The sequence below is a fragment of the Pavona decussata genome, unplaced genomic scaffold (genome assembly GCF_977016875.1).
Source record: "Pavona decussata unplaced genomic scaffold, jaPavDecu1.1 SCAFFOLD_87, whole genome shotgun sequence".
Lineage (NCBI taxonomy): Eukaryota > Metazoa > Cnidaria > Anthozoa > Scleractinia > Agariciidae > Pavona > Pavona decussata.
The window spans coordinates 6,310,332-6,338,265 of NW_028145504.1; the positions used below are offsets into that span (position 1 = coordinate 6,310,332).

Below are 27,934 nucleotides of genomic sequence, written 5' to 3' on the forward strand. Positions count from 1 at the left end.
TATGCTGTCCTTAGATGAAAGAAGCAAGATCTTTTTAAATAACCGTCCCATCTTTATTTATTGACTCTCTGTCTAAATAAAAGATTACTTGAATTGTGACCGACATCATTTAGGTTATTAATCTTGCTTATTTTTCTCGTCAATCACTCGCAACAGTATTCACTACGTATTTTCACCAGAATAATTTGTTAGTTTACCTCAAAAAGGTCCACCCTCTTTTCGCCGAACAGTGTCCTGGCTTTTAAAGCCTAGAACTCCTTAGAAAGTAAGAATAACTCGGAGGGGATCTTCAAACTCGACTGCTCGCAGGCAAGCCGCATCTTTTATTTCAATTTTCAATTTATTTTTCAGTGGGGGAGCTCTCGACCCAGTCTCACTCCACATCACAGTTCGTTCAAGAGCTGATTTCAGCTGCGGTTAAGTGCAGGTTGCTCAAAACGTTTAAAACAACTAAAACAGGGGCGCCGAGAACACTTAACCAAAATACTAAAAATGTTGTCTCCTGTGTCCTCAAATCGTTTTATGGCCTTTTCTTGGCATATAAGTGTAAGCTAACATACTTTAATTTCATCCGTCCGGATGCTTTCAATAGCGGAAAATTGATCGAACTTGCAGAACATTTCGGGGAACAGAATTTTATTCCCCCAAATAACGAGATGTTGTTGGCTTTACGAAAATGATAGCTGGCCTTTTTCGTGCTTTGAATGATATATTTGCCCTTCCGAAAACAAAAGAAACTAGTTTTCCAGTGTTACGAAATTCTGAGGTGACAAATTTTGCCGACTAAAACGTAAGTTTTTCTTTCGGCAACCATTTCCGAATTTCGGAGGCGACTAGTGGCATTCCCGGCCCGGGAGGTGAAGGATAGTCCGTTATGTTCCTCCCGCGTATTTTTGACTTGAATTACAAGGCTTAAAAAAAATATGGAATGAGAATTACGAGACAATAAACGAACGTATTTGGAAATTGATTTTCGATTTAGAGTAGGGCTTATTCTGAGCGCTTAATAGGCCCCCTTCAGAGATAATTCTCGCGAGCCTTTTTTTTTGTCTCACGAACGGGAACTTAAAAATATTTCAGTTTTCCATAAAGAACATAATTATTAGCTACAACAGTGGTGGCGTAAAATATACATTTTGAGATATCTATGAGTGACTTTGATAGAAGACTTAGAAGATTAAATTTTTAGCGTAGCGTTTTCAGGTGTGTAACGAAGAAAAATTTCAAATTAATATATAAGGGGGTTAGTTTCTATAGAAACTGTGGTGCTGCGTCGGTGGGGAATGGGAACGAATGTTTGGTTTATCAACAAAGTTGATAAGTAAAGGTAAATAGGCCACCGAAAAAGTGTGGAGTGCTGACGTTACGAACGTTAGCCATTCGTCAGAGCCGGAATCCAAAGTTTTAAGCGTCACCAATTCTCGTATTTCGTTGAGCCCAAAACTCTATGAAATGCAAACGTACACTGTATGTTGTTCACAGTGTGTCTTCAGACTTGCGATACAATGCCAGTTTCTCAAGGTAATTAACAATCGATTAAACTTTAAATGAAATATGTGAATGTGCCTTATAATTTGTACATAACAAAAGACTAAGGTTACGATAAGTAGAGCTTGAAAACTGATTTTAAGCAACAATAAGATAGTTGACATTAAATGTTAGTTTCTCTTTAATCAGGTTTTAAAGCTTTTACTAGTCAATTAAACCACAAGTGTTGCGTTTAAGACTAGATTGAAACACTCTTCTCATCTGGTCAGCTGTTGTACTTCAGTTGGCAGATTTAGTCTTCTTTGACTTGTTCCTTTTGCAAATATTCATTGAAGTTACATTTAACTATTTAACGTTCGAATGTTCTCGGAACCTTCTTTAGATGCACTCGAGACTTTCTTATTATGAAAAGAAGTGAGTTTTTCAACATCCTTAAGTGTCTTCAATGTTCTTTAAAAGCTGTGTTTTGCTACTGCGTTTTAGCCATTTAAAGAAATACGTACTGTAAAAAGTCCATGAACGGCTGCCTTGTTGTGTTTGTCACGTGTTCCATCTGCCTTAGGCGAACACTGCCAACAAGCTGGTATATAACTGGCGATGTCAGCAAGTCGATCACAGAACTTCAAGCATCAAGATGTTGCTGTTGACTGTTCTTCTTGTGCACTCGTCTTTTGGAGCAGGTAATTCTTTAATCACAGACTCTTTTCATCACTGTTCGATATAGCTGTAAAGAAATAATCTTGATAATAATAATCAGGTGACAACATACAAAGATTAATAACAATAACATCAACAGAAAATACTCGACAAAGGAAACCCAAGCAATCGCTTTTTAAACGTTAAGGGATATTTACATATACAGAGTCCAGTAAAATAGAACCCGTGACCATTTAGAAATTTAATTCGATTTTCAAAGGAAAATAGACTTGCCATGCACAAGTCCACCATCGATAATCGAGTTTTCAGCGATCGGTTGTCACTGCTAGCGAAGAAATATCATTGCAAACTGACTATTAGAAAGTCAAACGAAAAACGAAACAAGTCTGGTGATGAATATAACCACGTGATTTCTCGTCCCATAGGCCTCTACTGCAATTTTGACGCAGGTAGCCTCTGCTCAGGGGTTGAACAACGTGGAGATGACAAATTTGATTGGACGGTGAAGAGAGGAAGTACTCCATCTGGTGGAACTGGACCATCAGGGGACGTCAAGGGAAGTGGTACGTTATCTGAATACTATGACTCTAACACAGGTTCCGGAGGAATTCATTACAATCGTACAAGACGTGATCATTCTAAAACATCGTAACTTTGTACATTAAAGGTTGCCAAAATGAAATCCTCGCGCATTGTAACAGATTGCAGCTCAAAGCTTTTACAAACGAGGCACGTGCTTAAATTAGACGATGCGAAATATGCGCTAAAAAGTGCTGAGTCGAGTAAAATATTATTATTCACCATAAGCCAACCTTCCGTAAGGTCCGTGCGAGCCTAAAAGTACTTTGGTCCGCGGTACATGTAAGTAAACATAGCGGAAACCGTGCGCTCGTGCTTAAATTAGACGATGTGAAATATCAGGGCGCTAAAAAGTGCATACACGCAAGTCGTAAGAATGTGACAACAAGGAAGACAAAGTTTGGTCAGCTTCATTGTGCGACAGAGAGGGATTGGTGCAAAATTAAACTTTTCACATCGATGGTCATTTACTTAAATTTAAAGCATTAGGTGGCTATTAAAGAAGCTGGCTGTTGTGTCGGGAATGCTGCCCAGCTGTTCCTGACTTTTCGATAGATAGATAGCCTTTATTTTAAAACGATGAGTATTAAAGCTACATGAGCTTGTGGGGTCGTTTGCAATTAACTAATTACAAGTAAACTAAAGAAGCTAAAAACTAGGGGTATATACAGACAAAATGTTTGAACTAAATTAACGCTTACAAATATGAAATCATGAGCATAAGATTAAGTATATACAAAGTCATCTTTTCTAAAATTACAAGTGGATGCAGACGTTATCTTAAAGCTGAATTCATGTCCGTTGACAAACAGTAGTTTATTGTAATCAACGTCGAAGTAAAACAAAGAGTTCCTTTTTTGGTTGCCTTTGTATGTTGAAGTCCACCTGTTGAGCCTCCTTTTTGTCTTCTGGTACGATGGTGCTGAAAATTGGGCCAGGACAATCCATCGCCAGATCAATTCGGGCGAGCACCCATTTCCCAGGAAGAAGAACAGCAGCTTAAACGCTTCGCAGTCTACCATCGGCTTCTTCCAAAATTAGTTAGTCGCAGTGAGGCGAGCACCGTTCCGTGAATAGCACGCATAAAAGGTTGTTGAAAATATCCAACCGATTTTGTCCGCCCGATGATTAAAACTAGTTGTTTTGAAATGATAATCTTTCAACGTGTAATGACTTAAATCTTGCCATGTATAGGTTATTACGCATACGTCGAGACATCAAGCCCTCGAAAACGAAACGACAACGCCAAACTGGAGTTTACGCCTTCTCTGGGGAGTGGGGAAACATGCATATCTTTCTATTACCAAATGTTGGGAGAAGGCGTGGGTACACTCAAAGTTCACGTGAATGGTATAGTGATATTTGAAGTAAGCAATGAGCAGGGAAATGACTGGAAAAAGGCTGATCTGAAAGTTGAAGACAGCGCCACGACCGTAAGTACAGGGCTTGTGTTTATTATTTAAACAACAAATTTACATTAAATTATTGGAAGTAATGTCTAAATTCTAAATATTAATTCAGTAAAAAGTTAAAGTAACATTCAAGTGTGCTAAAAATTAGAAATGATTATCGCCTGTTTACGCTTTTAAAATTTCCCGGGCGCCGTCATTTTTTGATTTATGACGTCATAGTTTGCCGCTTTTGTCAGTAAGCAGAAGCTCTTTTTGTATGAAACAATTAAGCAGCCTTATTACATCATGAAATTCAACATGGCGGCGCCCTTAAAGTTCAAAGCGAAATGGGCGATAATCAAATCCTGTTTTGTCCGACACAGAAATGTTATTCCTTGAACTTAGAACGAAAGTTGAAATGAGATTGTAAAGTTGATTTATCTCCCCTTGGAGGTCACTCTTGGGCTTACGTTCAATTATCCGCGTAGGATGGATTGGTGACCAATGAGAGTTCAAACATGGAGAAGGCGCGCACTGGAGGTATTCCTTAGTGGGGTAGCAACAGAAACGTTTATTGAACTGTACTTTCCCGTGCCACAATACAATTCTAATTTTTGAGTCTAGATATGCAGAAAAACTCTATTCGAATGTGTGTTCAAATGAAAGTCAACAATCATGAACACGTGGCGAGAGATCACACATAGATGTTATTGAGCTGTAACGAAATGCCATTATATTTACAGGTTGTTTTTGAAGGAATCCGTGGAAAAAGTTGGCAAGGAGACATTGCTATTGATGAGGTCAAAATTGAAAACTGTGGAGGAGGAGGAGGAGGAGAAGGAGGAGAGGAAGGGGAAGGGGAAGGGGAAGAAGAAGGGGAAGGGGAAGGTAATGGTTGTGGTGCATTTTTTTTGTTAATAATGTTAACAACATTCTAGTTAACTAATAACGTATTGGACGACGATTTTGTATGGTCTATTTTTTTATAGACCATAAAATGACGCCGTAAAATGTTCAAAACTTGGCAGTGAGACTACTCACCTGCGGCTCGTGGTTCCTCTTAAGTTTTGAACATTTTATGATGTTATTTGTTTGTTTGTTACATTTGTACACGCTAAACACGAATGAGGCGTAAGAGTACATCGCTCGAGGTGATATCCGAGAGCGACTCTAGCTTCTCGAGTCCATAGCAGATCTGCCAAGTGCATCCATAACTCAATAGTGCACCCGGAGCCGTTTAACATTGGTTTTATAACTTAACATAAACAGAGTTATAGGAATTGTTTTCAGTCTAGTTACTGAACTTTAGTAGGCACAAGTCCTGCTTTACATAGATCTAGAGTAATCTAGAAAAATCTATCTAAAGCGAAAAAACACTTTCGTGCTTAATCTTGTTATTTTCCGTCTCCAAATGGACTGTAAGACATTTATATGTCACTAATTTGAATGGACTTTTTCAATAAAAAGTTGAAAAATCCCGCTGCTAAACAGCATTGTGTATTTTTCGTTTAGGAACTCAAGAACCACCCACAGCTCCGCCACCAACACCACCGCCCATCAATACAGCTCCGCCTCCACCAGGTTAGTAAAATCAGTATTCTCGTGTAATAAGGAAGGAAATTTTTAACGATTCAGATCTCTGAAGAATTGGGATGCATTGGTATCCCTAGCTGAACTCTCATATATTTTGTAAAGTTGCATATAGGATACGGATTTAAGTCAACTGAGGAACATTTACATTTTTTTCAGATTAAGGAAGCTTCCCTCTTAACAGTCAAAAAAGTTTTACTGTCCTTTTTGAATTTTAGTTTGGCTGTTATACTGCTGATACAATGAAACATCTGTCAAGTACTCAATATCTGTACAGCGGCGAACATGTAAACAGGCATTTTTCATTAGGGACTTACCAGTTGATTGATGTCTGGTTGAATCAGATTCGGCCTGGTATCAATCTACTGATTAGTTCAAGGGGCACTGTCACGGCAATTTTGCTGGAGTTAGGTAGAAGCTGCTGAAACATTTGACAGAGAACCTGCATGTTTTCTAACATAGCATTGCTCTTAGAACACTAGGCAGACAATATTAACGGATTTCTCAGAAGAAGAACAAACTATTATCAGCTTTTAGTAACTTCTCTAAAATAAACAGAAAGAACTTGAAAAAAATTGGCCAATTTTTTCAAGTTGCAATCCATTTGCGCAGCTAAACATAATCAATACTAGTTTCCGCGCACTAGAAGGGTTATTGCAAAAAACGCTGGACCAAAGTGACACAAAACTCACGTGACACTGCCCCTTTAAGTTCTTAGGTGATATTTGGGTGGCGGCTGATTCTAACGTCCAAAAGGGGAACTTAGAGAGCGGCAAAAAAGGAAAGCTAGAATGGCTAATCAAGCGACTAAACGCTTGCTGCTTGGCTGTCAAATAACATTCCATTTCTCTGTCCTTTACTGAACTGTTCTGTGGAATTGTATAGTTGTAGCCGGCTGTGGCATTCGTCCATCAACTAGGATTGTGGGAGGAGTGGACGCCCGACATGGCGCCTGGCCGTGGCAGGCGATGCTGAGAAGCAAGTATGGATACCCCTTCTGTGGTGGTACACTTGTTGCGGCTCAGTGGGTTGTTACTGCCGCTCATTGTGTTACTGGACAATCCGCCAGCTCAGTCTCTGTTCGGTAAATACAATCACTTTTGACATTTTAGATTCCATTGTATTTTTTTTGTTTTTTTTAAAAAAAGGCCACACGTGATCTCACTTTCCAACCTCGTTCCCATGGCTTCCATGGCTTTTCCACTGTAAAAGCCATGGGAACGAGGTTGCCCTCTTTCTAACGATATTTTATCGCACCTAAGCTTTTTTTTTCTCTTACATGTTACGATCTTATAACTAGCTTTTATTAGGGGATAACCACATAAGCTTCATTCTTTTTACACCCATTCTGCTGCTGCTGCTGATACTCAACATCAGGGGTGGTCAAAGGAACAACAACAACAACAACAACAACAAATTTTATTTACCTCAGAGTCTACCAAAAGCATTTACAATGCAACACACAAATATTATCTGGCTACCTGAAATAACCTGAGAGTTAAACAATTATAAAACAATATACTTCGTAGAAAGTCGACTGAACAAGAATAATGGTAAGTTTGGAAAGAAACGAAACAGATATCAAACTAAATACTACTGATAATGTTTCCTTTTTTGCAGGATGGGAGCTCATAAGCGTAGATCAACGGTTGGCACTGAACAGGATTTCAACGTCAGCAAAATTATTTCACACCCATCATATCACTCACCAAAAACATATAGCCATGATATCGCCCTCTTAAAACTGGAAAGACCGGCTGTACTAAACAGGTTTGAACTTTGATTCATTTCATTGCGACTACTATGCGGCATGTAGCGCTTAGGAACTGGTCAAAAAGTATAGGGGCGAGGGTGAGGGTGGACCGAAGCAGAAAGGGGATGGGTCATCCGTTTTTGAGCCCTTAGCAAGGGGTGGGTCGTGCAATTTTCAACTACTCATCCTATTTTCAACAGGAATAGGCACATAGTTGAAAATATTTTTTAATAATCGAGGGCTTGATTCTGTTGAGATAGCTGACAATAAATTTAAAGCATGGCAGCTTAAAAGACTAACAATTTAATCTTTGTTTGTAAATACAACTGTTGAACTCTTGTAGGAGGAGTAAAACGTTTGTAAGGAAGTTGTCAATATTGGCTGTCATCTCTTTCACTTTCCTTGTCTTTGCCTTCGTTCCACCTTCCTTCGCCCACCTGCTTTTCCTTTTCACATCTCCTCTGGTCGCAAACATATACAGCTGCTTATGGTTCTTCACCAGCTCTTCCAACTTTTCCTTAATTTCTAGGACCTTTGCGTTATTCTCAAGAAGTGTGCCAAAACTGGCAGGCGCTTTCATTTCCTGTTCTCAATTTCTGGGTGGTCTTTGAAAGCAGCAAGGCATCCTCCTTTGCAATACTTTAGCGAATGTTGTTTGCGCTTAGCTGTCTTTCTGCCACTGTTATGAGATTATTTTTCAACACAGTAAGATCTTTCTGCTTTAATTTATAGTTGCTAGAGAAACATTTCCCGGCAGATGCAGGATGTTTTTCTTTGCAAACGTTGTCAAGTCTTTCAGACGCCCGCAGCACATTCTTCCTTATTTCGTACTGCCTCCTTCCTTCGAAGTGGAATTTCTTCACAAAGCCCTTTTGGTTTTTTGCAAATCTCCACTGTGAGGCATAGAAGTATGGCAGCACTTCATCGTTCATACATTTCACCCTGTCATGTTTTGGAAATAGCGCGCAGCCATTCTTAGCTTTTTCTGAGAAGTTTGCTGTAGACCAAAACCTGGTACATGCATCACCTGGCATACCTTCAAATGATGAAAGAAAAAAGAGAAAGAGAAAGAAGGAGAAGGTAGAAAAGGGAGATTAGCTTGGCATATGAGGATGTGGAGTGGGAGAAACTCCTCTGTGAGGATTTGCTATGAAAGGAAAGGGTTTCTGTCCTTAACCTTTACATAGAACGCCACAATCTGACGACTGAAAAGAAATTAACAAAGAAAAGCAAGCTTGCCTTAGTGTCAGCACACATTCAGTCATCAGCAGCCTTAAGCAGTGCATCAACTATCAACAATACAAGTGGCTCCAAATCAAGTGTCACCAGCTCAGAACCAAGCTAGGACTCAGATATAAGCAGTGACTAAGAAACAAGCAAAGACTGTGTTTTACAGTAAGTGGGGAGTGATAGCTCAGACGAAGACGATATGCCTCTTGCAAAACTTGCCTCTATAAACAGTTCGAGTGACAGTGACAGGGATGTGCCACTAAGCAAGCTTCGCAACACATAGTTTGATGGCACCAGCAAATAATGAGAAACTTAAAATACTAGCAAGTCACGAATTGAGCATGGCTGAGAAAAGCTGAAAGAGTTAAAGTATATACTCTTTATTTTTACATGCTTTTGTATCTGGTAAAGAAACAAACCTAACCGTAAATCAACATCACCACAACTTCATATACAAATGTGGTGTAATTGATTATATAACCAAAAAAAATCTTTCATCGGGGGGTGGGTCATGTAATTTTCAGCCTTCATTTAGGGGTGGGTCAATTAGTTTTGTGCCAAAAATAAGGGGTGGGTCATGTGTTTTTTTTATCTGCCACATTTCCAGTTGCTCCGACCCACCCCCCCCCCCCCCCCTATACTTTTTGACTAGTCCCTTACTTTGTTCAAATTTCTAAAAACTAAAAGCAAAAAACAACTAAAGTAACAACAACAACAAAAGCCATACAAAAATCTCTCAAATCTAATCTGGGGAAGCTCTCTAATTGAAAGTACTTACCAACTTTTGTCCACTGGCCCAACTCACGTTAAACACACGTTTAAAAACTCCTAAGCTCACTGCGCTTACTTTGCAGTAGAAAACCTGCGTGCAGCTTTCTAAATAGAAGAAAGCTCCTCGCAGTTATTTACGCAACTTTCCACTCCTGTTAGGATAACTCGGATATCCTTTTTCCGAGTATGCCTGTGTCACTAATTGAATAAAGAAATATTTCTCAATGTTGTCAGGTACGTGAATCTTGCGTGTCTTCCCCAAAGTGTCAACGCGCCGGTGGATGGAGATCATTGTTGGATAACGGGATGGGGCAGACTGGCCTCTGGGGGATCAACTCCAGACATTCTTCAGCAGGTTTCGGTCCCTGTAGTGAGCCGCGCCCGCTGTGACAAAGCATATCCAGGCAAAATCCACGATTCCATGATCTGTGCAGGCCTGGACCAAGGAGGCATCGATGCTTGTCAGGGTGACAGCGGAGGACCAATGGTGTGTGAAACCGGCGGAATATATTACCTGCATGGTGCTACCAGCTGGGGATATGGCTGTGCCTCCGCAGGAAAGTTTGGTGTCTATGCCAAAGTAAAATACGAATTGTCCTGGATCAACTCTGAAATGTCGAAAAATTAGCTTACGGTTGTGACAAACCAGCGTTGTTCAGGAATAGGCCTTTTGTAACAATTGGCCATGTGATCAATTACCACAAAACTTGTAGCTTGAGCTAAATGCTTTCCAGAGACGGAAAGAGCATGTTTCAGTTAGCAAGAACACAAATTTTCAGACCAGTGCCATACAAAGACGAGAATTTGTAACAGTTTGAATACCTCCGAAATTAGAATGTTTTGTGTGGAGGCGGAAAGGCCTTGCCATCCAAATAAAATTTCTATACTTTTCCTAAAATGGGTGCAATAATACTGCCTGAAATAAAAAAAATGTGAAAAATTAACCATGTGAACAAATTTTAAGCTATAATATGACAATGGAGAGACTTTATGGCAGTTTGAGCATATGCTTTTTCACAGCATTCCTCACAAAATCATATCTCTAAAATGGATTGCTTGCATGTTAACGGAAAGTAGTCACGTGACCAACTGATACAAAAGGCCTATTAGAAGAAATAAAAGAGATGATTATATATGAAGCTATTGTAGAATCAATCCCGAATAAAATGGAGCAAGTGAGATATCATGGTTTCGTTGCTGTTCATATTTACCTATTTCGACCTCTCTTTTGCTATATGTTTCCTTTAATTAATGTATCTTATAACACAGAGAACAAAATTACTGGATGCTGATTGATCGAAATAAAGGGCATTATTTCTTAATTTTCCTTTCACCGAGGGCAAAATTACTCACTACTGATTGGACGAGCGGCGAAAACACTTGCTCCTCATTGGCTAAGCGCCATTTCTACATTTAGTTGATTTCTTCATTTTGTGCCGCAACAACAGCCACTTTTTTCAGGTCTTTTGGAGTTTGACTTTTTAAACCGGCTTGTTTGCGCCAAAACACTTGGAAATCAAGTGCTACAGCTACAAAGGAAATTCCTAAAGGCGAACTTTCGTTTCTTTCAAGAAACAGCAAAAGATTATTTGTATCAAAAGCTAAAAACATGATTGAAAAACTGAAATCATTCATGGCCGGGACCAAGTGCTTTCACCCCGCTACGGCTTCTTTCAACGAACGATAACCGAACAATTATAACAGTTCCCTTTTGATGGGAGAAAGGAGCAGGTGAAATTCAGTAGAAGAAATTACTCTGCAAGTTCCTTCTTTAGGCCCACGGTTTGCTATTTTTATCGATCTGTGTTTGTATGATTTTCAAGCGGTAGAAAGCTTCATAGTGCAGGTGAATCAATTAATTGATGCATGACATTTAGTTTAATTGTTGTTAGTTTGCTCATGAGTTAAACTTGTATTTTCCCTTAATTATATGTATATTTTTCGTTTTGTCTGTTTTGTACGCTAACAAACAGGTTAATTGTTTGTTTGCTTGTTTTGCTTACGGGTGAGTGTTTTTACTCCGCGCCGGGGCTGACTGTTTTACGAAGTGCCTCCATGTTATAAACACGTAATCGCAACGAGTCCTCGCAGAATTAAGGATTAATTTTCACTTGTATTTACAAAGTTTATGCAAATTGCGCATCATCTACTATTCATCACCATGAGCGAAAGGAGTAACTTATGGATCGCCGGATTGGCGATGACATGGAAACCAGCCATTAAACCTTTTCAAAACTAAATAAAACAAAAGCCCGGGTCATCTATTCCAATCTTACTTTACGTTTCTATAGTAATGGACCGATTCTTTGTATTCGTAATAGTTTTTGCGAAACTGATTTTTGAAAAACGTTCTCCACACAGGTCGCTAAAATCGTTTCAAAATTGAGTTGCAATTCATTGAAATCGCTTGCGTGTTGTTCACTTCATTATTAATGTGCCGGCAGAAACTTATAATGAATGTTAAAAGTCGCGTGGATCATTGCCATATACAAATAACTTCAAGCGCGCGAACTTTTTGTTCCACTTAGTTTGGCGTTCTGAGGCACCTAAAACTTGCGATTTCAATGAAACAATAGAATGTAGAAAGCAGTCAAAGGAAGAGGTTCTTGTAATCCACAACAACTGCGCAATACATTTCGTACAATGGCTTAAAATGTATTTAAAGATCTTCAGCACGTACTGAATTTTGCATTGAACTATTTTAGTTCCTTTAATGCCATTTGTTTTCTTAGCAATTTGAAATGAGCACGTGACTGGTGAAAACGTTTATTCAGGAAAAATAGAATAATTGACACGAGGAACTGAAAGCTTATCTTTAAACAGGAAAAAAGCCTATTAACGTAAGCTAACAAGTTCCCGGCTTCAATTGAAATAGCTGTAGTTTTATCAGCTGACTTTCACCATCCTGCTGCTCTGCACGATTCTTTACCAGTTCACGGCTGTTGTCAGGGGCCTCGAGCACGTTTCGTTTGGAAAAACCCGCTGTACTAATATTAAGCTTTTATCGTGGTGAACGTAAGGCGCAAAGTACTTACAGTCTTTAAATACTACGAAAGCGTTTTCATTATGTTCTCCGTGCATGAAGACAACTGAGTTGTCAGTAATGCGTTTAAATGTCCTAGATTTGTTTTCCAAATTAAGTTGCAAAATATATCCAAAAAAGCTTTTCATAGACTTTTCGTTTTGTTTGCCTTCGTCAAATAAAACTATTAACTCAATTTTCTACTGTATTTTCTTTCTTATCACTCCCTGAATTTTATGCGAGTCTTAAAAAAAAACAAAAAAAACACTGCAGGAACAGAGCCATTCGCTTGAAACTCTTGTGCCCGTTTTTAACCAGGGTGTTAAAAAAGGCAAAATTTTAAACGTGAACAGTACACTGCTGTATTAGCCAGCATAATGGTTAATGAATTTTCGTAATTTTCAGTCAAACAAAATTGCCAAGGACACACGCATTAAATGGTCTAGGACGGTCTCAATAACCATTTAAACCGACTAAGCCCCACCTGGAAGTTCAACCAGCTTTTACCGCCAAGGTACCCATTTTACGCAGATATATAAATAAGAAAGTGTAATGTTTTCTTTAAGCCTCATATTTTTCCCTGCAGCAAGCGCAATGCACCGATCAATTTTAAACTTGTAAATGTACTGATGTAAATGTAAATTGTCTTGCTCACGGAGCACTAAAAAATATAAAGAGGTGCTATAAGCTCGTAAGGGAACTTCAACAAAGCGGCCTCGGCAACCCCCGGGGAATTTAAACTTTTGAAGATTGTCCTGTTCAAATTTCCGCAACCTGGGCAAACATTGCGTTCGAATTCACCACACTGCTCTCGGAATGTCATTTAATATCCCTTTCCAAGGAAAAATAGGGACTTTCAAATTTGACAACGAGTACGAGATTGAGTACGAGTACGACTTTTCAAAACTAGTTTGCGTGGTTTAGATCACCGTTTGTCACACCAATCTTGTTTCTAGGGTCTCCTCATCTGCTGGTAAACAACGGGAAGGAGCGAGAATTTTGGGGATACGACTGATTTAAAATTTGAAAGTCGTATACTCAATCTCGTTCTCGTACGCTGATCTGAAGGTCCCTAATGTCCTAACAGCGAGAACAAAAAAAAAAGACATTTCAAGCACTCCTTTGGACACTGCGGATTAACTATTCCGCAACAATGGTTTAATTGAGTGATTCCCCCTGTGATCGGCGAAAAATGTTGTAAAATATTTACCAAATTAAGTCGCCTATTAAATTTGAGCACCATTGTTGAAAAGTTTTCTATATACTAAATGCGTTTAGCATCTCCCTCAATTGGTTTTCTGTAGCTTTTCTTTCTTTCTTCTTTTACCTTTCGACCCGATGCTAGGACTTTATGTCCTTAATAAACGTAGTTCGCTTTCAATTATAGCAGTCCTTACAAATTCGGTGAGAAATTCCTACGAGTCTCTGCATAGGACGGCAAAGCAGGCAAAAGAAAATATAGAGTTTAGTTCAGATATAATTAGACTTTATTCAGTCATAGATCAGAGAAATTTTATATATTTTTCTGCGGTCGTAATGTTACGTTGTTGCCCCAACAGATAAATGCGCCCGCAGTAATTAAGTATTGTTTTGATTTCACAAGCCTGCACTGGTCAGCTGAATCAGACCAGTCAATGTTTAAGTAGAATAGGAAAGGATCGAAGCCCGAATTTTCCCTTAACTTTGATAACTTGTTTCAAGCCTAAGCGTTTGCACTAGTAATTTGTAATTGTAATTTATTTACCTACGAAGCACCAAAGAGCTCTAAGAGCTCGTTCAAAGGTGTCCGTGCGTTCCGGGTCGAATTGGAATTTGGAAATGTTGCAGTTAGAAACCATTACCTATCCACTTCAAAAGTACTACAAACCTTTTGGAGGCCCTTATGCAGTGTTATGTGCGAGCCCTTAGCTCGTTTCACTCAAAATCACCAGTATTCTGCCGGACAACAACAAAATATCAATTTGGCACCTTCGCTTTACATCTCCACCGCACCGATGCAAAATTCAAATTTCCCACCCTATGAAAGACCTTTCGTGTCAAATTCACTACTCCTCGGGCACGAAGAATGCCCAGCGTTTGCCTGGTTTGGAGGTGGGGAGGGGAGGATAGGTTCGAATTGATTGGCGCCAGAAACTGCTACTCAGATGTTGCTATCGTTTCTAATTCTTGGATTAATTTGTTACCATTTCAGTTTACAGACTATTTTGTGACCCTTCTAAATGTTGCCGGAAATCTTAAATTTAGCTAGTACCTTTAGCATACTATGAAGCTGAAAACTACTCCCTTTTCGAGCGCCGCTGAATTTATAATCTTTTGAGTTAAGATTTACGAAGCAATATAAACGAGTCCTCTAATAATTTTTGACCTGGAACTTAATTAGGATCCGACTCTTGCAACTGATTTTTGATATAGTGTACGGTTTATTCTGAACGGCCTAGTAGGCCCGCATCATAGATTTTAGAGGACCTTTTTCTCACGAAAGGAGGCATACAGAATAAGAATATAATTAGCGATAAACTGGTGTAAAATTAAATATTTCCTTCTACCACTTGCTTTGAAAAAAGATTAACTTCGCAACGTAGCGTTTTCAGATGTGTGGCGCAGAAATATTTCAAATATAACCACGATCGCAAAAGGCATTAAATTATCAAATCTCACTGTCATAGGAACATAAGCCTTCTTTAGTAAAATTTGTTTTCACGTTTGTGGCGCACTCAATTATGCAAATTTTATGCATCGATATATTTTATTTGAGGTAATCCCGCACTCGTGAATAAATCCTATATTGGCTTAAAGACCAGTTTAAACGGTTTCAAAATTTGACCAACATTTGGTCAACAAAAGTTGAACCGGTGTTGGGGAAATGTTGGAAGCAAACACTCGAACGGAGTGTTCAAACGGCCTCAACGACATTCAACATTTTCGAGAAAGGGGACTGTTGAATCGATGTTGAACCAAGTTAAATTTGATTCGACACTGCGCTTTCAACAAGCTTTCAGCAACATTTTTTCAACAATGTTGAACGACCTGTTCAAAAGCCCCCGACATTTGATCCAACAAAGTGTTCCGACGCACGTTGAAGCAAATGTTGGGCAATGTTGAAACCGTATTAAGGGCCTCAACAACAACAATTATTACTTTTTTAGTTGGTTTTCTTTTTGAGAACAATCAGAATCCCGAAATTTTTGACTCTTATAAAGCCGTTGAAACTATTGCCCTTCTGTTACCTCATACGTAACATTTTCACTCTCACTTTAATTAATGCCTTTCTCAAGTTAATTAAAGGTGCCCTTTTAATTTATTTTGCTTTGGTTGAAGAAGGTTGTGGAAACTATCCACCGATGCAACAACTATAGGTTTAATTAGGAGTTTACTGGACTTATGTATCTCAATTTACTTATATATTTTTTTTTTCTTTGTCTAATTATCTCTGATTAGCTTTAGTTTTAGATTTTTAACTTTGTAACTCTATATTTGTCTGATTTTTACTTTTTGTCTATTAACATCAGTGTGTCATCAATTAGCCGCTTTAAGCTAGATTACTTGACACGGTAATAAAGTTTACTACTGCTGCTATTAACAAAAGACTGTATTAAGTTTACGACAAGTAGAGTTTGTTTTAAGCAACAATTTAATAGATGCTTGACATTAAATGTTCGTTTCTCTTTAATCAGGTTTTAAACCTTTTACTAGTCAATTCAACCGCGGGTGTTACGATCAAGGCTAAACTGACATAAACTTCTCATCTGGCCAGCTGTCGCGCTCCAGTTGATGGTTTAAGTCTTCGTGGGCTTCTTCCTTTTGCAAATATTTATTGAAATTTCGTTTAGCCATTTTGCGTTCGAACGTTCGCGGAACCTTCTTTAAACACACTCAAAACGCTTTTATTGTGAAAAGAAGTGAGTATTTCAACATTCTTAAGTATCTTAAATGTTCTTTCAAAGCTGTGTTTTGCTTCTGCATTTTAGCTATCTAAAGAAATACATCCTGTTAAAAGCCAATGAACGCCTGCTTCGTTGTGTTTGCTCAAAGTATTGTATTCCATTAAGCCACGGCGAGCAATGGCAACTGAAAAAACTGGGTATATAAATGGCGATGTCAGCAAGTCGATCACAAAACCTAAAGCCTAAAGATGTTGCTGTTGGTTGTTCTTCTTGTGCACTCGTCTTTTGGAGCAGGTAATTCCTTATTACACATACATTTTACGTAAGTCAACCATTCGTTATAGCTACACTGGAAAACGCTACACAGAAATACCCGGCCAGCAACAGTTTAAGCATACGGGTTTAAGGGATAACTAAAGTAAAAAGTTTCATTTCTTACTCTTATTCATACACTTTTTTTATATATATAGATTTAGCAAGCACTTTCTTTTGGCCACCTGTTCAATAAGAAAGTTATTCGGAAAAATCCAAGCTATCTGTAATTACGCATCTGGGGCCCGTTTCTCGAACGTCCCGGTAACTTATCCGGGACCCGAGAAGTGTCTTTGGTGATAAATGTTTCTTAGCAGAAGTCCATTTTTGTTAACTTTGAATACTAAATTTAAAACCTTATAATTCTATGAAAACATTGGCCAAGTATCGTGTGGCTAATCACTGTGTAATTGACGAAAAACATTTAAAAATATACTTATCGGGCCCGATAACGGTGACTTTCGAGAAATGGGCCCCAGATCCGCCGTCTCGTTAATGATATCATTTACAAACAACAAGTTGTTACTTCATACGATCGCAGGTCAGATTTTTCAAAATTTCTTTTTTTCGCTCTTCGGATACTGACATGGCATTATTGTTGAAACTGCTGAAAGACAATTTTCAAAATTATATATTTTCACCATTCAAACAAATTAATAGGGTATCTAGATTTATCGGATTTGAACGAAAATTTGGCCCTAATCAGTATTCGTCACGCATGTATTCCAATGCACCAGAGTGTGTCAGGCTTTAGCGAAATTCCCAGTATTTTAATTTCTTGTGGCGTCCCAGCACGTAACTGAGTCACCGAAAAAAAAAAAATTCAATTGTCTAACTTTACAAGAGATTTTCTCGGGAAACAATGGAGATATCGACAAAGCCTCGCAAAATTTGTGAGCTTTTTATCTCGTAATTGATACAGTTCAGTTTGTTTAGAGGCCAACTTGAAAATCGGATGGTTAGCTTGGCCTCTATCCTCAATCGCTTAACCTCAAAATTATTCAAAATAAATTAAACAAAATTTTACTATATACAAGAATGTAATTATAACAATCTTTCTAATTAATCATCGGGAAAATAAAGGTTGTTGTTGTTGTTTGGATGTCGGGGATAACACGAAGGCCAAAAATTCAACTTTCGTAAGCACTCTAGATTTGAAGTTTTGAGTTTGAAGCGGTTTTGCGCGCCCCCCACATAACAACATCGCAAGGGGCCTTTAAAAAGTTTAATTAAGCGAAAAAACACAAATGAAACTCGTATGAATTCTCTTCCCGTAGGTCTTAATTGCGACTTTGACTCAGGTAGGCTGTGTCAAGGGGTTAAACAACGTAGCGATGACAAGTTTGATTGGACGGTGAGGAGAGGACGTACTCCTTCTGGCGGAACCGGACCGTCAGCCGACGTCAGTGGGAATGGTATGTTAATTGCATCCAGTGACTTTAATGTGAACGTGGATAACATACTGTATAGGGAATTAATTCTTGTTTATTAAGGCAGTATTCGAAATTAACGCATCTTCATGAAATTAACGCGAATTGAAGGGAAAATTACTTTCCAATAAAGGAAATTAACGTGAAAGAGGTGCTAAAAATTCAAAATGAGGGAAGTTAACGCGAATTGCACCAAAAAATAGAAAAGAATTTGTTTAGAACGCGGGAACAAATTTATTTTAACACTAAGTGTAAAAATTCGAAATGCAAACAACGGTTGGTGGAATTGTTCCTTAACGTAAGGGTTAAGCAAAGGAGTCTGGCCACTTCGAGCGTACTTCACAGTGTCCATAATACCGGCGGATCTCCACCCTGATACCACCCTTTTTCACCCTTTTTCCTTTCTGGAGTGTATCGAGAATTTGGGGCGAAAATAATAGAAATTAAGGTCGCGGAAATTAACACGCCACTTAATTAATGACGCAGAAATTAACGTTAACAAAAATTAACGCGATTTGAATTAACACGAATTTTTAAAATTAGAGTTAATTTTATGAAGCGTTAATTTCCTATAATAAGGTACATCAAATGACCATAAAGGAGAACTGCGGATAGCCTAGCAGTGATGTTAACCGACTTCAACGGTTGCAACTTATACTTGGAATGACTTCATGCTTGAATGGGATTGGAAACATGGGAAACCAATGCTCCAAGATTTGACCTTGATATCGGTGCAACACTGATACCAACTGAACTATCGAGAGAACTTCTATCAATGCATTGCTGACCACCTGATTTTCCAGCAGAAAATGACATTTGAAGGTTTTTGAAAAAGTATTCATATTGTGAGGCCATGGTGAACCAATATTATGTGCTATGTAGTATCTGTGATCCCCAAACTTGCATAGCTATAAACGAAAACGTATTGGGTGTAACTGTCACGGCGGTGAATAATAATAATAATAATAAAAATAATAATAATAATAATAATAATAATAATAATAATAATAATAATAAATAATTTTTATTAAAATATTCCAAGTAAAATGCTATTTACAGGTTAAAAGTAGCTATTAAAACTTATTTACAATTCTTTTCGATAAAAAGACTATTTTTAAACACAATTTTTCAAGAAAAGGGAAAAAAAATCTCATCAAGTTACCTTAGAAAAAACGTCATCAAACTATATCATAAGAAAAAAAACAAATAAATAAAATAATAATAATAATAACAATAATAATAATAATAATAATAATAATAATAATAATAATAATAATAATAATAATAATAACATTGCAAGAACTTTCAAAGTAGTAACATGATGTTTTATTATACCAAGATTGATAGACCAGCCATGAATAGACCAGCTGAGACTTTTATACATTTTTATATAAACTATGACTTTTAAATAATTTTATATATATTATATTTTTAGACTATGGCTTTTATATATTTTTATATATTTTATATTTTTTTATATATGTATGTATATTTTATTGATTTATTCACGTGCTATTTTAAGTTTCGCTTGGCCCTCAGGTTACGCTACGCGCCCTGTGGTGCTTCTTATACTGTGCATACAGATAGTTTTACTGCGCATAATAATAATAATAATAAAACATTCATGACCACTACAACGGTTCTTCAAGCGTATGTATCTCGCGTATCAATGTGAAATATAATTTCCTTTGACATTTACCATACATGCCAGTATTGTGGCTTATTAAAAAAAAACGGTTTCTCAGTTATTAACACCGAACATGTTTTGGTTCGTTTATAGCTACGCACAGGATGACCCTTCATGAATTCCACACCCTTACGTTTGGAGATCGCAGATACTAGAAATTTACTAAAGCTGCCTTTTATCCAAGCAGTTGTTCAAGGTGTAATGACTTTAATCTCTTCATGTATACAGGTTATTACGCTTACATCGAGACTTCAAGCCCTCGACGTCCAAACGACAACGCCAAGCTGGAGTTCACGCCTTCTCTGGGAAGTGGCGGAACATGCATATCTTTCAATTACCACATGCTGGGGAGGGATGTGGGTACACTCAAAGTGTCTGTGAATGGTAAAACAGTATTTACAAAGAGTGGAACGCAGGGAAACAGGTGGAATAAGGCTGATTTGAAAGTTCAAGAAAGGGCCACAACTGTAAGCACAGTGTTTTTTTATATTTATATTATTCGCCCATCATTTAGTACAGTACAGTTACAATAGGTAGATATATAGTTGCAGGAGATCTCAGCAGGCTCTACTGAGCTTTTCAGGGGAAATAAAAGTGCTTGCAGCTTTTCAGGAAAAAATCCCCAGTAAAAGTGTTTTTACTGTTACCTATTACAACAAATGGCGCATTTGCGACTACATCCTAAATTAATCATGGTAAACTATCAATTTTTTGCATTGTTACTCTAGCTTACACTTTATGTTTAAATAAGTTGTAAGATTTTTAATTTTTTTAAGTTTCCAGGTAGAATGTTCCATAATTTTGGCCCTGGGTATTTTACAGAGAATTTACCGTAATTTTTTGTAAGTGTTTGAATCTGAGAGGTCAACCTTCGGCCTATGTTCAACTACCTTATTATAGGAAATTAACTATGCACTTTATTAACGCAATTTTACATTGTTATTTTAAAGCACCTTTATTTCATTACAAAACCTTATTAGTTCATGACTCCTCTATCACTATCTTTTGAATTGATAGGGTCTAGTTAGGCTTCAAAACCAAATTTTCGGCTTTAAGAAAAACTTAGAAACATCCGTGCACTTGTCTTGGAAGGTTTTATTGACGGAGGCCAAAACGCAGTTTGGCCTTCAGAAATGTAAAGTGCGAGTTTGCAGAATTATGAAAATCACCGTAAATAAAGGAAGATGCTTATCGAAAAATTTGCGTTAATTTAATGCATGTAAACCTAACTTTTGAAAAATTGGCGTTAATTTAGTGTAACGTAAATTTTCCTCGCGTTGTCAACGTGCATTGTTAATTTCCTATAATAAGGTAATTACGCTTAGGATAGGTGTCCACTTATAAGATTTCAAACACAGAGCAAGTGCCGGTGGTTGGGTTTCGCGCGCAGGAGTGAAACTGAAAGCCACTACTTGTGATGTACGCACCCTGTTCAAAGACTCTTATTATTAGGTGGTCTTTAGTGGAATGACAACAAAAGCGTTTATTAATTGTACTTTCCCGTGTTCCAAGGTAGTTGTAACTTTTGAGTCTGCAGATGAATTCGTAAAAAATCACACGTATATGTTCGGCTTTATATCTTTAGCGAAATGCCATTATATTAACTGGTTGTTTTTGAAGCCGTCCGCGTACTTTCCCACGCTACAGTACAACTTTTGAGACTAGATCCTTAAAAAAACTCCATATGAATGTGTCTTAAAATGAAAGTAAACAATCACGAAATACGTGGCGATCGAGAGATTAAACATAGACGTTACTCAGCTGTAACGAAAGGCCGTTATATTTACAGGTTATTTTTGAAGGAATCCGTGGAAAAAATTGGCAAGGAGACATTGCTATTGATGAGGTCAAAATAGTGAGCTGTGGAGGAGGAGGCGGAGGCAATGGATGTGGTACGTTCAGTTTTTAACTTCTTGAACAACTGCATAGAATTTACCCTCCAATTACAGCAATCGGATTAACAAACCGAACAAAAGCCAGTTAAAGTGGCTCGTTGACCATTTTCAAAATCCCTCAACTCCACTGGCTTGGATTCAGAAAGACAAACTGAGACATTAAATTTACATCGTTAAGATCGCATCAACTATGGTTTAATGAGCTGGGGCAACACATACACCACCCATCTCAACAAAATTCGCACCGCCCAAAACAAAATTAATGTGTAAAAAATATATTCTTTGCTCACAAAAGAGAAAATGCCACTGTTTACTTCAATGTACTGGGAATTCTAACCATTGACAATGCATTCAAACTCAAGGTTGCCATTTTCACGTTCAAAATAATAAATGATCAAATGTGTCCTGTTTTTGCAAACTCTATTTCCACAGTATCCTCTCGGCACTCGTACAATACCCGATTTTCATCCCGACAAAATTTTAGCAGACCAAAAATACGTACTAACTACGGTAAACACACTTTTCAATTCGCAGCATCACAAATATGGGAAACAATAGACTATAACCTTAAGCAATCAAACTCCGCTTCTTCGTTTAAAACCAAATACAGGAAAAATTTGCTTATGAACCAAAAGTAATGTAGAGTTCTTCACCGTCATCCGTTCGCTAAACACGCTCTTTTCCTTTTTCAAACCTTTCCAAATAATTTTCTCTTCCACCGAAATAATTTTCTCTTCCATCGTAAGCAGCGCGCAACTCGAAAGCAGCATGCTCCTTTGGGCACTGCTCACACTAAACCAAAAAAATTTATCCAATTCTTTTTAATCCTCCTTTATAATATAAATGTTTATTTTTTTTTTTATGTATTGTATTGTATTGTATTGTATTGAATCTCGTTGTACGTGTGAAAAATAAAAATTGAATTGAATTGAATCGCACACTCTGCATGGAAATGAGAGTGGCTAGGCTAGGTCATTCAATCATTTGACAAATGTTAAACTGTTCAAGGCAGTTACTAGTGGGTTATAGTGCTAAACACGAATCAGTAAGTAAGTAAGTAAGTGAACTTTATTTAAGACAGGGTGGCCCAATCAGCTACGGGGCTGTTATCCTGAGGGGCCCTGTATACAGCTAAAATTATTATAGCAAAGTAATGAATTACAATGAAGCGCAAGAGTCGCTCGAGGTGATATCCAAAAGCGACTTTTGCTTCTTCAGTGCTAATACCTGCCAAGTGCAGTCCATAACTTAATAGTGCACCCCGAGCCGTATAACGTTGGTTTTATAATAAAATATAAACAGAGATATAGGACTAAATTGTTGTCAATCGAGTAACCGACGTGTATTGGACACAAATCCTACTTCAGTACTTTACATAGATTTCTTCTTAATCCTGTTAGTTTCCGTCTCTAACGGAGTGCATTGTAAACCATTTTTTTGTTACTAATCTGAATGGATATTTTTTTCATAAAAAGTTGAAAAATCCCGATGATAAACATTAAGAAGAATTCTTGCACTGTCTGACGCATAACGACCGAAGCGCGCGCTCGGCTTAAGGCAGGGAGCACTTCACTTATGTTGTAACACTGGGCAAGAAAAGGAACAAAAACTCGTCACTGCTTGTTTTTGTGTATTTTTCGTTTAGGAACCCCAGCGCCACCCACAGCTCCGCCGCCAACGCCTCCAACAGGTTAGTAACATATTTTCTTCTAAAATCGAACTGCAGGAAATGTTTTAACGATTCAGATGTCTAAAGATTTGGGATGCACTGGTATTTCCAGTTGAACTCTCATATAGTTCGTCAACTTGCACAGGATATGGTTTTAGTCAAATGGGGAAAGTTTTTTTTTTTTTTTTTTGCCTTTGACCGTCCAAAAGTTTCTGTCTATTCTTTTTGAATTTTAAATTGGTTCTTTTAGCGATACTAAACGAAGCATTTGCCAGTTACTTAAAATCTGTTCAGTAGTTAACACGTTTAAAATGTGATTTTAATCTTTATCACCTGGACTAACCAGCTGATTGATGCCTTCAACCCATCGGTGGTTGGACACGGTCCCCAAAGCATGCTGGGGCGAGTTATCGGTTCGAGCTCAGTTGTAACAAACCTTCGTGCTGTGCGGATCTCAAGGAATGACAAATTTTCACTGCTTTCAACCCGGCATCAATCAACTGATTAGTTAAGATCTGAGGTGGCGACATACTAAACTCAAAAGTGGATCTTATAATTAGAGAGCACTATGCCAGAAACGGAAAGATAGACTGGATTATCAACCTACCAAACGCTTGATGCTTGGCAACGGCTATCAACTATCCAAACTTATCTCTGTGTCCTACTTAACTGTTTTCTGCAATGTATTTGTAGACAGCTGTGGCATCCGTCCATCCACTAGGATTGTAGGAGGAGTCGACGCCAAGCATGGAGACTGGCCATGGCAGGCGATGTTGAGAACCAGCTCTGGATTCCCCTACTGTGGCGGTACACTTGTTGCTGCTCAGTGGATTGTTAGTGCTGCTCATTGTGTCTCAGGAAAGTTGCCCACCACAGTCTTTGTTCGGTAAATACAATCACTTTTGACATTTTTAGAACACTCATTTGAAGGGTTAGTTAACGTTAGACCCATGTTTTACAGAATACTAAAAAAGACAGCACGGTCGGAAAGTGGTTGATCTCACTAAATATTTCTGCCACCGACTCAAACGTTAACACCACCCGTTGCACATAATTAACATCACCAGAGGAAAGGACTGCCCAGCAACTTTCCTTTGAATGGCAACACTTTAGTATTCATGTCTAATAAAGATTCAAAAGTTAAACCACGTTTTACAGCATAATGGACGGCAGCGCAAGAAAGTACTAAACGGTAGCTTTCATTTGAATGATCACTCTTTAGTATTCTGTCTAAAGATTCAAAAGTTAGAATCACGTTTTAAAGCACACTGTAGAAAACAGCACCACAGGGAGCAGACTCAGTTAGAGCGAGACAATAAAAAACGCCTAACCACTTAAAGTGCCTATGCCTTGAGCGCCATTATTTGAAAAGTATCGACCGCTGAATGATACGACCGTGGTCTCCAAAGTAGCGTAAGACAACCCGACGACAACCTGTGTGCCTCGGACAACGCAACGAAACGATCGAAAACAGAACGATCGCATCGGTTTAAAAGCAATGAACAGTCACTAATTTTTTTCGCAACAGTCTGGTTGTGAAGATAACTGCGAGAATCTTTTCTTCCATATAATCGTTCATCCCCTGTACACATTCAGTTAATTTTACATCCACATCATGACACAACGCAGGAATTGACTGAAAATCAGGGGTAGTCAAGGGAAAAATTGTACTTCGTAGAAAGTCTACTGAACAAGAGCAATGGTAATTTTGGAAAGAAACGAAACAATATCAAATTACACACTACTGATAATTTTTCCTTTTTTTTCTTTGCAGGTTGGGAGCTCATAAGCGGACATCAGATGTCGGCACTGAACAGGATTTCGAAGTCAGCAAAATTATTACACACCCATCATATCACAAACCGAAAAGATATAGCCATGATATCGCCCTCTTAAAACTGAAAAAACCTGCTTCACTAAACAGGTTTGGACTTTGATTCATGTCAATGTGGTTAATAATTAACATGTAACACTTGCTTCAGTTACATTTCTTACCGAGAAAAGCGAAAACAAAGAAATAAACTAAAAGCAACAACAACAAAAAGCTTACAAACAAGGGCTATACGTAAACAAGGAAAAATCAACGATAAAATCGATGACGTTTCAGAGTCGTCATGACACCATTTCAAGTTCAAAATGATTGGAATAAACTGTCACAAAATAGTTCGCTGAAGATTAAAGTAATAAATAATTATGTAATGTCACAATTGCCCAGCCAGCTCGGCTTGTAAACGAACGTTAAACTCCCAAGTTGACTGCATTTTCTGTGCAGTATCGAATAATACCACTGCTCTCAGTTTTTTATTTTTAACTGATACCGAATGTTGTCAACTCGACTCCTGCTGGAAAACCTCGTATTTCCTTCTTTCCTAGCTAGTATGTCTGTCAGTCTGACTGAATAACACATGTATTTACTACATACCATCGCATTCATTCCATTAGGAATATGCCACACAGTAACATTCAAATCCTACCAGTATGCAGGATATTTGTTACATGATAGTTTTTAAAATGGCCTTATTTCCCACTAGTAAACAATAGCTCAGTGAAACAGCATCTGAACAGGTAGTCCGGTGGGTCGTATAGGTTCGCCTCCTGTTGGGAACTTGTACTTTCTTTTTTCCGAGTATGCCTGTTTCACTAACTGAGTTCATGCCATCATTGTCAGCAACGTCAGCCTTGCGTGTCTTCCCCAAAGTGTCAACGCGCCGGTGGATGGAGATAAGTGTTGGATAACAGGATGGGGCAGACTGGCCTCAGGGGGATCAACTCCAGAGATTCTTCAGCAGGTTCAGGTCCCTGTAGTGAGCCGCGCCCGCTGTGACAGAGCATATCCAAACAAAATCCACGATTCCATGATCTGCGCAGGCCTGGACCAAGGAGGCATCGATTCTTGTCAGGGTGATAGCGGAGGACCAATGGTGTGTGAAACTGGCGGAAGATTCTACCTGCATGGTGTCACCAGCTGGGGATATGGCTGTGCCTCTGCTGGAAAGTTTGGTGTCTATGCCAAAACGAAATATGTATTGGCCTGGCTCAACTCTGAAATGTCGAAAAATTAGCCAACGGCTGTGACAAACCAGTGTTGTTTGGGAATTAGTAGAGATGATTATATGAAGCTATTGTAGAGTTAATCCTGAATAAAATGGGGAAAGTAAGGAGAATTCATGGTTTCGTTGATGTTCATATTTACCTTTTCCGACCTCTCTTTTACTATAAAATTATTATTCTAAAGCTGGTCTTCCTGTGATCGTGGAAAATACTAGCTAAATCGATGGTCAAAACCTCTTTCTGTTATCACATGAAAAAACGCAATGTGATAGTTGTGATCGATCGGGTTACTTTTTTTATTGGTCCAACATGTTTGTTGCAGTAAATGTCAAGCAAATTTTTAACTTTCATATAACTACACAACAAAATATTATACTACATCGATCCTACCCACAGAAAAGCAAGAAGAACAACAGCCTAACTATCTGAATAATTATTGCAATCGAAACACAACAGCTCACTATTTTCTAGTTAACCACACACAGTTTAAAGCCAGTTAATCAATTGATACCCCAAAGACGGGTTTTAAAATTCGTATACAAGTGTGGTAGCCGTATTTGTAAAGGACATGTTCGAAAATAAAAAAACTCTTTGACGCAGAGACGTCATAATTGTTGCTGATCAGGTAGTCGCGGCTCATAATTACCAAGATAGCGGAAATCTCTTTACATTTTCTACCCGTACGTCTTTCAAATAAATTATCTGAGTTGAAATAGACCGCCAGCTAAAGATGTTGTCAAAAATTGAGACATGGAGAAAAGGCCAACCGAATTTTACAGGGAAGAGCATCCCAGAGCTTGACTCTTTAGAAACAAGGTTTCCGAAAAAAGTGTTACAACTAGCGATATACAACTAGCCACTGAGCACGGTAATGGGCGAGCAAGCGTTACCATTTAATGTTTAATATTGCACACGCCTCAAGAGGAAAATCAATCTCGTTCTCAGAGTCTCTCTTTTTCCCGTCTCCCGGGGGACATCCGGCGATAGCTATAACAGGCCCGTAGGGAAGGGAAGTGCGAAGGGTTCGCCCGCACTCCCCTCCCCCCCCCCCCCCCCCCACACACACACAGGCTGCGGAGGTCCACCTTTTTGTTGACCAACGATTTAAAAAAAAGTAAATTAATAAAAAATATAGATAGTAAAGTTCTGTTCTGTTTCACAAATGAAATAAATAAGCAAAAAAATCTATACGTACCGTCGATTGCATCTAATCGTGAACGCACTGGCGCACTAAACATGTTTTCAAATGACTTCAAACGTGTGCGTTTCAGGTGTGAAACTTTGAGTTTTTCCGCCCAAATGTGAAGTTCCCACGCCGGTCGATAAAGTGCAATAAAGATATGTATCCCAATATTTACGCCCTGTTAAAGATTTTGCTGTACGAACCCAACCACTAGTTGCGAATGCGAAAGAAGTGCAAGTGCTCTAAGACGGCTACACACTTTTAACAGAGCCAGCATGATACAAGAGAGGCTCTCTTCACTGGCCCTGATGCACATCCACTATCTAACAGTCATTGACCTGG

General features: G+C 38.3%; 1 protein-coding gene across 1 annotated transcript; it reads left to right on the plus strand.

The window, feature by feature from the left end:
- The first annotated feature begins 2,032 nt into the window (after positions 1-2,032).
- On the plus strand, positions 2,033-26,522 carry LOC146475086 (transmembrane protease serine 9-like). Its single transcript, XM_085116868.1, has 16 exons — positions 2,033-2,168; positions 2,571-2,708; positions 3,919-4,157; positions 4,859-5,003; positions 5,628-5,696; positions 6,591-6,789; positions 7,326-7,475; positions 9,694-10,086; positions 16,607-16,659; positions 17,955-18,092; positions 20,023-20,261; positions 21,584-21,686; positions 23,335-23,379; positions 24,052-24,244; positions 25,133-25,282; positions 26,027-26,522. Exons 1-16 carry the CDS (start codon positions 2,123-2,125, stop codon positions 26,418-26,420), a joined length of 2,694 nt encoding a protein of 897 aa, XP_084972994.1. The 5' UTR covers positions 2,033-2,122; the 3' UTR covers positions 26,421-26,522.
- Positions 26,523-27,934: the final 1,412 nt, after the last annotated feature.